Source organism: Anarrhichthys ocellatus, unplaced genomic scaffold (genome assembly GCF_004355925.1).
Source record: "Anarrhichthys ocellatus isolate YVR2014 unplaced genomic scaffold, GSC_Weel_1.0 scaffold30, whole genome shotgun sequence".
Taxonomy (NCBI): Eukaryota; Metazoa; Chordata; class Actinopteri; order Perciformes; family Anarhichadidae; genus Anarrhichthys; species Anarrhichthys ocellatus.
The window spans coordinates 3153121-3164771 of record NW_022280060.1 but is presented as its reverse complement, the minus strand read 5'-3'; the positions used below and the strand labels follow the sequence as shown (position 1 = coordinate 3164771).

At 43.2% G+C, this 11651-nt stretch overlaps 1 protein-coding gene across 5 annotated transcripts in view; it reads right to left on the bottom strand.

The window, feature by feature from the left end:
• ap3d1 (adaptor related protein complex 3 subunit delta 1) overlaps positions 1–11279 on the bottom strand; it is a 23599-nt gene extending 12320 nt beyond the window's left edge. For all 5 annotated transcript variants that reach the window (XM_031864033.1, XM_031864034.1, XM_031864036.1 and 2 more), the window contains exons 1-17: positions 10958–11279; positions 8307–8402; positions 7467–7547; positions 7147–7227; positions 6944–7051; positions 6604–6733; positions 5946–6085; positions 5470–5543; positions 5325–5374; positions 5106–5155; positions 4679–4727; positions 2499–2644; positions 1938–2086; positions 1592–1822; positions 727–958; positions 459–604; positions 84–225 (exon numbers count right to left, since the gene is read on the bottom strand). In XM_031864033.1, the coding sequence (XP_031719893.1) occupies positions 84–225; positions 459–604; positions 727–958; positions 1592–1822; positions 1938–2086; positions 2499–2644; positions 4679–4727; positions 5106–5155; positions 5325–5374; positions 5470–5543; positions 5946–6085; positions 6604–6733; positions 6944–7051; positions 7147–7227; positions 7467–7547; positions 8307–8402; positions 10958–11053 (2001 nt within the window). In that variant the 5' untranslated portion in view covers positions 11054–11279. The remainder of the gene's footprint in view (positions 1–83; positions 226–458; positions 605–726; positions 959–1591; positions 1823–1937; positions 2087–2498; positions 2645–4678; positions 4728–5105; positions 5156–5324; positions 5375–5469; positions 5544–5945; positions 6086–6603; positions 6734–6943; positions 7052–7146; positions 7228–7466; positions 7548–8306; positions 8403–10957) is intronic.
• Positions 11280–11651: the final 372 nt, after the last annotated feature.

Genomic DNA, 11651 nt, shown 5'->3' with positions numbered 1-11651 from the left:
ACTACTGTACAATTACACTATTCATAAAACAATGTTGCTTGTTCAGCTCAGCTCAGCAATGCAACGATCATCGACCAGCTCACCCTTGCCAGCTCTTTCTCGTCCACCTCTGTGTGGCGGGGGCGGGAGTGTTTGGTCTCCTCCTTGGCAAAAATAGCCTTGGGCTGCTCATCCTCAGACTCGCTCTCAGATGGAGGCTCGTTGATCCAGGCATCCAAATCCAGACTGCACAAACAAACTCACTTAAAGTTCACTGGTCAACACTAACGGACACATTACACGTTTCTGCTAAAACCTGCTGGTGGAGCACTATGGTATGAACAAGTCCTACGGGTTTTACTCAAAAGGATTAGAAATACATTCATGTCAAACTGTGTCATAATGCAGTGTTAATAACAGTTTTAATGTGTGTATGTGTATGTGTGTGTGTGTGTTCCTCGTGTACTGAGCAAACTCACCCTTCAGGAACAGGCACTTTTTTCTGTGCTTTGGGGGCTACAGGGTTGAGTTCTCCAGCGAACAGAGCGATGACTTCCTCCGCTACTTCTACGTCTTTCTGTTGCAGTTTCTGGATGTACTTGACCAGCTGCAGGATGCAAGACGCCTGAGGACACGAGAGAGGGCGAGGCAGACAGGGAGATTAGCAGACATTTATCAACATTTGTATGTAGTGGGCAACCTTTTGAAGTATACGAGTTGTGACTTGTATGCATGTCTCCATCTTACCCTCTCCTGCACCTCCAGGTTGGCGCTCTGGACAAACAGCGGCAGCCTGTCTATCATCAGCTGGCTGGTTTCCTGTGCCGCGGTGCCCTCCGTGTTCCCCTCCTGGTTCTTCAGCACGGTGGCAAACAGCTTGGCTGCGTTCTGCACATACACTGCCTGGATGTGGCCCGGTAGGGTGGCCACCTTTGGCCGCAGCATGGCCTCTAGCGTCTGCATCGGGTTGTCCAGGTGTCTACGGAGAGGAGGCGGATTTAGAGAAATTTAATCACAACACTGAGGCAATATTTCATTATTATTTCTTGAAAAGAAGTTCTTTGATCCTCTAAAAACTTAAATTAAAAATGTTCTAAACAAAGCAGCTAATGTGTCAGAGAGGTTTGGAAATGCGTCCAACTGACACAACCTACACATCGGAAATTAAAATAATATTCCAGACATACTATCTACAACGGGAACCCTGTAACACATTTATTTGTTACTTTTGACAAGTAAAAAGATAACACAAGTGTCACTGAGGCCAATTTAGAGACACGGATTAGCATTACAAAGTGTGGAAAGAAAACGAGCGCTTGTGTCACCTTGGACAATTAAAGAGGAAGGAAACACCGAGGAGGGAAGCACAGTAACTGAACCAATCTGTCAATCATCTCTCCCTATGGATTCATTGTTAAAGGCAACTTGGCCCATGGCATAACTTATTATCATAATACAGTTATAACATATTTATGCAGCATTTTTTAATTACTTCAGGTTAACCTCCCCTATTGTGGGAATGGCTCCCTTCTTATGTTCATGTCTTCTTTTCCTTAAGTCAGTGTATACCAGTGTGTGTAAGTGTGCATCCCAACGACAAAAATCAACGTACTCCGAGAATTCCCCGCAGATCCAGGCTGCTGCGTACAACACCTCACAGATGCCCTTCCGCTGCACGTTGCCCGTCATCAGGTGGGCGTTGTCCAGCAGAGTGGCCATTTGGGCAACAGCAAAGACCCGGATGGCTTTGACCCGAATAGCCACATCCAGCATCTGGGAGGCAATGAGGTGGCCGTGTCGTGTGCCCTCTAACCGGGTCAGCTCCACCAGGATGCTGATGTACCTGGAGAGCAGATATGAAGAGGTACGGTTGAAGAATCATGTCGTAGAGTGACGTCAAACTAAATTCACAGAATAAGGAGTGAAATTTAAGACAACGCTGGTGTGGAGCAACTGACCATTCAAAGTTGGTGATGTACTGGTAGTTGCTCTGGCTGCAGATGTCTATGATCTTGGTGAGCAGCTCATCTCTGTAGGTGGTTCCTTCTGCTTTGTCCACATGCAGCATCAGCTTCTTTACAATCTCCATTAAGTTCTTTTTGGATACCTGAGAGAGCAACAAGGCTCAAATTTAGATGCAGAAATGGAAATCTTTTAAAGATTATTTGTTCTACTGAGCCAGAGAGAGAGAGACAGGGAGGGAGACAGAGAGAGACAGAGAGAGAGACAGAGAGATACTTTCCTCAAGACAGCTTTAAAATGAAGAACACAATTGACTGTAATATCTTGTACAGAGAACAAATCACAGAATTGTGTCATATGACATAAAATAATATCACAGCCACTGGTATTGTGTTAACACCTCCTGCAGAAGTTTCTACTCCACCTATTAGCTATTCTGGCCAGCTAAGAACTGAGGTAATTTTCTGGCAGTTAAAAATCTGAGTAAGTAACATCACCTAAACTGAGAATTGACTGACAAATCTTGATGTGTAAAAACAAATGTCTTTGCTTCGTACCATGCCGTAGAGCAGGTCCAGAGCTCTCAGGCGGATGGACTCGTCCTTGTCGTCCAGACACTGGAGGATGAGGTCTTTATGGGACTGCACTGACTTGGGGTGGGTCTTTAGGATCTTTGACATGGCCAGCAGGCCCAGGTACTTCACTACAAAGACAAACATATTTCAGACTCAGCGTATTTCAAAACAGACATATACGGCACCCGTAGCTCTTCACACCCTAGCAAACAAAAATATTTACTTGTATCAGCTGACATTATTCTCTGCATTAAAGTGGCAGTCTTGAAGATTTTCATTTAAATAAATGTCTTAATGACTATCGGAGAATGAGGTAAAAACACTGATTGTATTGACTGAAGTATTGCAATATTTATATATTTGCAGTATTACCAACTGGGTGTCCGTGGCGACAATCCCGGAAATAAATGCTTGAAGAAATGAGTGCTAATGCAAACCAAACATCTCCTCCTGCTGCAGCTCTACCTTTAAAGCATTTAACTTGAGAAACACAAGAAGGATCAGCCTCAGTGAGTTGTGAGATGAAGAGCTGTAAGAGACAGGCTGCACACCTCGGAAGTTCTCAGTGAGGTAACCAACTACTCTCACTTTCACAGACTCATGCAGCAAAATAAATATCGGATCGCAGTTGCTAACAGAGCAATTTAAAAAAGGCCAATTATTGCCCAGCTTCTTTATTAAAATCAAGTTGTTTCGCTGCCCCCTTTATTCTGGGACCTGTAGTATCTGCTGTTACAAACCGTAAATAGGGTGTCACCAAATCAACCAGGACTGATATCTTGAGGATTGCCACTTTAACAATTAAGTATGTTGTTATATTTTCTTATTCAAGCTTCTATTATTTATAAAACTGACTATCCTTACTTGACTGCAGTTAGAGAATCAATACAATACCTGGTGGTAGAAAAAGTATTTTTTCCAGAAATCCTTTGTTTCCAGAGGACAGAGAACGATTTTGAAACTTGACTACTTCTTCAAATAAGTTCAGTTACTACTACTACTACTACTACTAACCTACTGCACTTCCCTAAATCTAGTCACTCTGTCAGGCCAAACTTTCTGTATCTAAAAAATATCTATATGTTAATATACTATGAAAAAATACTGTTGTGTTATAGATTGAATAATCTATAAACACATATGGAAATGACACAAAGTAAATATCATAAAGGAAAGAACACAAAACAAACAGAAATATGGAAAGGACACACAATCACACACGGTACAACACAGACACACACACTGGACACGGTAGTTTTGTTTTGCTTCATCCTCCGTCGAACCCTCGGCAGCTGTTCCTACTCACCAAATGAAGTTCTAACAATTCAAAAATCTGCTGAATCACATCCTTCCGTCTATCATCTAATTTAGCAAAGACAAAAGCCTCTCAGGTTTTTGGATCAATAAGTGTGTGCATGTGGTAGTGACCTTGGAGGGTGGGGGGGGGGGGGGGGGTGAGCCTGGTCAGTGCAGGACACAATGTGATAAAATGTGAGACTGACTATTGCATCAACACACAATGCATCTAAAACAGAGACGTACGTTTTAGTAGACTGCAATACATCTAATGCTATATATTTTGCTCGCATATAAAATGTTGACTTCCAACATGGCCTCTTCCTTCTTTAGTTTTGTCACTTCCTGATTCTATCAGCAAGATATCTTCAAAATCTAGGGAAGCTGTGATCTTTCACCTACTTAACTTATCAATGTATTTGAAAGTGCCGTAGCTAAAGCATGACTATGAGGTGCGGTAAAAGGATAAACAAAACCTAAAACCACAGGTCCACAGTCTGCTCTATTAACATCGGAGGTCTATAGTCTACTGCACACACAAAGCTATCTATGTATGGATGTCCAGATAACTCGAATGGCTGGATGCAGTATTCTCAGCTTCAACTGGAAGTGTGCAAGGGAGTGTAGGAAGGAAGTTGTTCCCTTTCTGCGTCGTACACAGGATTTGTGTGTGAAAGGGTTCGAGTGACTTTAAGGAAATGGTATTCTAAGCAGGCCCCCTAATTGAGAGAGGGACTATCATGAGGTTCGAGTTATCTAGAGTCAGGGGGTCTACATTATCGTGGTCTAAGAGGGTGGACTGTTCCAGTCAGAAACACGCAGACAATGAGAAAATGACACACTGCAGGCATTGACAGAGGGCTCACAGTTCTGGTCCGAGTCTTCTATCAGGATTCGCAGTTTCTGCACACAGAGCTGAAACAGAGAAAGAGAGCAAGAGAAAGGGAGGGGGGGGGGAGAGAAGGAGAGAGCCATTAAGATCCCCGTTAACCTTTCTACACCAGTTTCAGTCTCTGTCATAGAAATCATAAAGGAGACAAACAAAAGTGGGAGAAATGGGGCTTATATTCAATGGTGCAAAATGATTTTGTTCATGCATTACTGTCACATGAGACCTGCTAGCTTGTCCTATAGTTGCTGTGTCTCTACTTTAAACGTGTTGGAACAGACAGACTTGTGAAACAGAAAGAAACATGGTGAAAGCATGCGTTGTGGTTCGACTGGGTTGGAACAGGTTATGATCAACAACAATATCTAACCACAAGAAATGAGGAGTGGACCTCAGAGGCTTACCTGGATACTAGCACTGTGGTTAGGCATCCCAGAGGACAAGGAAATCAACACTGCACGGGGGACAAAATAAGCAATTAGAGCCGAATGTAAACTAAAACATCTTGCGAGAAGAAAAAAAACAAGTTTGAAGACGTGGATTTTACTTGACTGAAATAGAGCAAAAGCACACAATAAATGAATGAGACCACTACATTGCACACGTTGAATACAAGTACTGACCTGCGATCACGGTGTTGACACATTCATACAGCAGAGACATGGCGGAGGTACTGTGAGAGAGGACAGATTATTATTGATATACCCGTCAGATCAAACAGCTTTTACCCACTGTGAAACAGTTTATTGTTCAGGGATTTCATCTCACCTGTGGATTAAGTTGGTCAGAGGTTCGATCAGCTTCTTCCCCAACCGCGGCTCCAGAGGAGTGAGCGCACCGAACTGTGAAACAAACAAGGAGCGCCATGACATGCAGTAGATTACGTCTCACAGAAGAATTTAAACTTTTGATCAATTTAAACTGTCTTTTTAGGAGTATTATTGTGAAAATGGGCAATAATTTACTTGCATGTGACTTTTAACAACACAAAAAAAGTGGTGCTTCTGCTCTCATAAATATAACTTGCTCAGCAATGCAACCTCTAATGCTGGTGAAGGAACTAGTATCAATTCCTCTTTTTAAATGGATTTCTCCCTGTATGATTGCTGCAATACTGCTAGTGTCACACAAAGCCATGGCTGTTTATCCATGCTAACAAAGAGCATGGCAGCTCCATTTAAGACCTGATGTAATAATTCATCAGCACTCCAGAAACTCAAGTTCCCTGTATCCTGTTGACTCACCAGCTTGATGATCTTAATGAGAACCCAGTTATTAGTAGATGAGGTCATGAGTTTGAAGAAGAGTGGGGCCAGAGACAAGTAGTTCTTGGGATTCCTCCGAGCCAGCTCACAGATAACATTTACTGCTGCAGACTGGACACCTAAACAAAGAAAAAATGTTATTTGATGTGTTTATTGGGGTTGTGGTGAATTACCTATGGCTACAAAACAATGATGTGCGATATTGTAGCAGTATAATATAACAAAGGCAAAGAAAAAACATTTTAATGTATAAAATCTATTTAGGAGCTTTTTGTCTGTTTTCACCTCGCATCACATTTGAAATATCCTTTTGACATCAGTTGAAAGCAGCTTTTACAACAAAGCCCTCTCTGAATCTCAGGCTGGTAAATATTGTCTCACTGATGCACAGTGTGACACCGCTGGAACGGTCCTGGTCACATGCCATGAAGTCAGATAAATGCCCTTTGAGATGTTTTTGTCTGCACATCAGAAATAGTCCCGTTGAGTTGTTGAATATTTCCCAGACAGCCGTGGCGGTATCACAAAGGCGCCTTCCTTAATCTCATATTCTTAGTTGCTGAATAATTCACAGGGTTCAGGTGACAGAGCACAAGCTTGCTGCATAACAGACTGAATGCAGCATCTGTCCCAGTACCTGGGTCTGGGTCCTCCAGTTTCTCCTTGAGCCGGGGGAAAGCGGGTCGCAGGGACTCTGGGTACTTCAGAAACACCTTGTACATGATCAGCACCGCTTTCTTTCTGATGTAGGGTTTAGTGTGGGACATCTAGGGCGGGGAAAAAAAAAAAGTAAAGACAGCGGAGACGGTTGTGTTCAAAGTAGAAAAAGGAATAAATCTTCTTCTTGACAGAAAGTTCTGAGGTAAATAAAGACCCAGGAGGAGTTAACGAGGGAAGCTAACTGTAGCCAGAAAAGGAAAACTAAAGAGCTTAAACTACTTGTTGGTAAACCTCTTTACATACTCTCCGTGACTCACCAGTGTCATGATGTCATTGGCCAGGTCCCGAGCCAGGTCAGGGGTCACAAAACAAGAGAGGCCGGTGAGGGCGACACCTGTGTCATACTGGTTGGGACTGCTGAGATCCTGGAAGAGGAAAAAAAGAAAAAGGTTGGTCGAGGGATGGGGAGAAAAAAAAAAAAGTCGAAAGATATTCATAGTGCGCCAGAGGAAGCACTGACCTTTCGGATCTGATTGGTTGTCAGCATGATCACATCAGTGCTCTCGTGAAAGCACTGCGAGGCCGCCAGGTAGCCAATCCTCTGTAGGGAAAAAAGGAAAGCAGAAAGAATTACATGGAGGTCTACAGCAGCAGCACATTTTTGAGTATGTATGTGGAGAAATTGACTAAAATGGTACAGAAAAGGACAGCTTGTGAGATGTATTCAATTTCCTGACAAAACTACACTTGGGCGTACCAATCAGTCATAGCATCGTGACCGTTAATCCATTAAGTGACCAGGTTTAATGATTCTGCATTTCCAATACGTCCGATCATTACCTTGTATGTGAACTTGGAGGAGCTCATCACTTCAACGATATTGAAAGCGGCCCAGCTGACATCATAGCCCAGCATCTGAAGCTGTACAGAACAGAAAGGAAAAGAGACGGAGAGGGATGTGGGTGAATAAAAGGAGGACGACGGGGGGATCGAAGCTGATGCTGAGGTGCAGAGGGAGGCTAAATTATTTGAGCTGAAAGCGGGCGCAGATCCCCAGTTTCAAAAAGCCATCGAAACCTAAATGTGAGCCTGGGCTATAAATAGAATGAATGCTTTCTTTTAAACAGAAATTGCACACTTTTCTCAACAAGTGCTGGCTACAAGCTATTAGGCTGTAATATTGACTAACCTTCAGCTACAAAACAACATTTGTACATGCAGTCTTGTACCTGCTTTATAAAAATGTATTAATGCAACATGCCACATTTGAAGAGCATGAAATCTTCCCTAGCTGGCATTTAAGTTAACTTAAGACATACACGTAAATAAGAATATACTTCTTATCTGCTTCAAAGTCAAAATACAAACCACATTCTTATGACTCAAAGTATATCCGTTTTGTTTGATTAGTTTTCTTATTTATTAATCTTGGTGGTTGAATATTGAATTGATTAAGCTGATAATGCTGTGAGAATAAAAGACCGGCATTGTGTTTATGCGAGTTGTGCCCCAAAGCAGCCACATGGTCTCTGTGTGTGTGTGTGTGTGTGTGTGTGTGTGTGTCTATCCAAAGAAACACAGGTCAGCTAACACTGAGAACTAAACAGTGATGGTGTACTTCATCATTCACGAAAGACAGAACGAGTCAGTGATTCTGTGGAAGGTTTCGAGAGGTCTTACGTAGGTGAGCTTGCACACAGCATTGGCTTTGACAGCGATGTTGTCCTGCTTGAGCTCCTGTTTGATTTCATCGATGCATGTGGAGATGTACTTGGCCTGAGGGCAGACAAAAGGAGAGGACAAACAACAGACACCAGATCAGATTAGGTGAAGTGATATCCGGAGAGGGAGACTGCTACTAAGGCACCAGGAACGAGCTGGAAAAACCCTGGTCTGTCTGTTGTTGCAATGCGCCAGTCGGCAGAGGAGGCCTGGACTTTATTGAAGTATTACGCAGGCTGCGTCTCTGAATATGCTTCTGGCATCAGCCGAATTCTTTTAATTCTGGGCTTTAAGTCGTAAGTCAAACTCAAGTCACGAGTCATTGGGGTTAGATATAAAGTGATGCCAAGTGCTGAAATACATAATTTTGAGGCCCTGTGCCAAGTCACAGTTGAAACATCACATGGCATGTGGCTGTGGCTTGTAGACCAAGAACACTTCCTTCCCCGATAGACAATACTGACATACACACACCACTCGTCTGAGATTTTTCATCTTGCAATGGCCTGATGGCTTGATCCCGCTTAAATACAGTGGAGGGCAAGCTCAGTTAGACCTCTAAACAGAGCAATCAGTCAACCATTGTTGAGAGGGGCAACCTTGCAAAAACAAACACACACATATCGCTCTGTAGAGTGTGAGTGTGTGCTGGTCATGTGTGTGCAGTCATGAGACAGCACAGTGACAGCAGGGGGGGGGGGGGGCTGAGCTCTGCTAATGCTGCTCCTGGTGAAACTGTGGAGCAGCTGTGACATACACACAGCACTTCTGCGTCACACTTTCAAAACCCATTGAAATAACTTAAATAGTTAGAAAGGTAATCTATGAGCCACTGATGCAGACTGAGCTGAAGATAACTGGAAGACAAAAGGATGAGAGAAGCTAACTAGCACTACACCTTTTGTTGTTGTTGTTTTTAACAGACATCAATGACAAATATACCTAAAATTCAATAACTAATCTCACAGAATGACACATCAGGTCATCCTCACACCCTTCCTACAATATGCTGGCTGTTCCAAAGGCGTGGGAGGGAGAGTGAATGAATGAGCCACACAGGGAGTCGGTACACACATGAAAAACAAACTGTGGGCTGACTAGGAAAACGTCAACACACACTCAGGCACGTACACACACTCACAGCGTATTAATATTTCAGCAAGCTGTCCACTGTTGACTGGGCAACCACCACGTTATCTAGGCTGCCCAGGTTGGGTTACATCTGGTGAACATCTCAGCTCATACACTGAATCAAGAGATCAAGCATGGATAGCCTCGAGCAACAAGCAATCTAAGTTGACAAAAACTATTAAGATACAAATGTGGATGACATAATAATCAAGAGAAATGTGTATATATAGATGATTACATCGAGTGGTTTAGCCTAAAATGCTTGTAAATTGGTATTCAGGTGAGATGGTGAGCAGGACAAATCTGCCACGTAGGCAGGGTCCTAAAATCCAAAAGGTGCCCTCGGGTTAGACACGCTACCTCTACATTTCACACCTGACATACAGCTCGAGACAGGTGTGCACAGCACCGCAGCTCCGTGCAACAACAACCCAGGGAACCCACCTTATATACCCCTAACCCTCTCTCCTCCAACTACCATGTTTTCCAGCAGGAACAGGGTCAGACAAAGCCAACACAGAGCTCAAGAGAAGAGCAGGCTGATGTGAGAGCTTGAGACATGGCTGCCTCCCAAAACAGTGCCCTCTATTGGCCCATCCCACCTGACTCCCACTGAGCTGGGTCTAGGTGCTGCTGTGATGAGCCTGTCTGTCATCACCCACACATAGCAGTGACAGGGATGAGCTCCCCTTCAGTCACTGATGGGGTGTTTCAAAACTGAGCTGGTTGACTTATTTATATTCATAGAAGATGCAATTTTATTTATAAAAACACCCAGAATGGTCGTATCTGCATGTTTAAGTGTGATGTGCACAGAAAGACAAGTTAGGCCTCTTTTACCTTCTGGACTTCAGAGCATCACGTCATGCATACAACACACTTAGTGACTGTGGTGTCCTCAACTCACATAGCCGTTAAGTGAGAGAGATCATCTGGATACTTCTCCCCATAATGAATGAGTCATTTAAGGCCAACAGCTGATACAGTTAGCGGTGGTTGCCTCATGGAGAGATGGTTCTCACATTCAGCAGTACTCTCTGGCGTGATCTCCCAAAAGTATATTAATCCTGATGAATTGTGATAAACTATCGAGCTGCTTCCTCTATAACAGTTAGTCTGACAGTTAGCTAGCTAGGTTTTGCTAGCTGTCAGCAACAACCGTTAGCTTAAAAACCTTACATGTAACGTCACTACAAAGTTAGCAACATCATGCACTCCCAAACAGGTTATTTAACAAACGTTAAACAAACGTTAAATAACCGTTAGATGCTGAAAACTGTTTTTAAGTGACTGTTAGCTAGCTGACGCTATCGTTAGCCTGCCAGCTAACCTAACGTTAACTTAACCTAGCGCGTTAGCTATTAACGTTAGCTAGCTGCTCAGCGATAACGGTTCTTGTGTTGAGTTAAAAAAAACTTAATGAATGTAAGGTTTAAAATATTTCAGGTGACAGCGTTTTGCTCGTTGTTGTTTTTTACCTCATCTTCCTTGTGATTCCTGATGCCACGTACTAAATCCTGAAGGTTTTTATCGAACATCCGATCGATGCTCCCTTTGACAATCTTCAGAGCCATGTTCGCCTGTGACTTGGACCACTTCTTGTCCTGCGGGGCCAAGCGCCTTCCAGAGGTCTAATGGGTACCGACCGACCCTCTAGACTGTCTCTCATCCACCCGGGTACCGTGTGTTGTGCAGGACGGTCTGCTGCTGTTTACCAAAGCCCGGGCAGATGAAGCTGAGGCCGGGACAGAGACGCTGGCGATGGATCAGTGGAGGAAATGGCTGACAAAATGGCGTCTTAAGTCAGCTGACTTTGAGTATTATGCGAGACTGCCCAGATGGGAATCAGTGGAATTAAAGGTCTAGTCCCACTGTTTACAAGAAGCAACAATGTTTTATGACACCGTACATTTGAAACGAACAAACTATATTAAATAATAATGAAAGAGCTGTTAGTTTGGTGGTAATTTCTCATAATATTGGCAGGTAACTTCTGTGAATGAGCCCCACGGTCATTAGCAAGTCAGTGGAGTTGTATCACAAATAAGAAGGTTGACAAATCATTTAGAAACAGAAAACCACAAATAACCAACGAAATGGAGATGCTGTGGTTTTTAAAACAGTATTTTATACAAATAGAGCAAATTAATTAAGAATTGAGATAGAAACAAA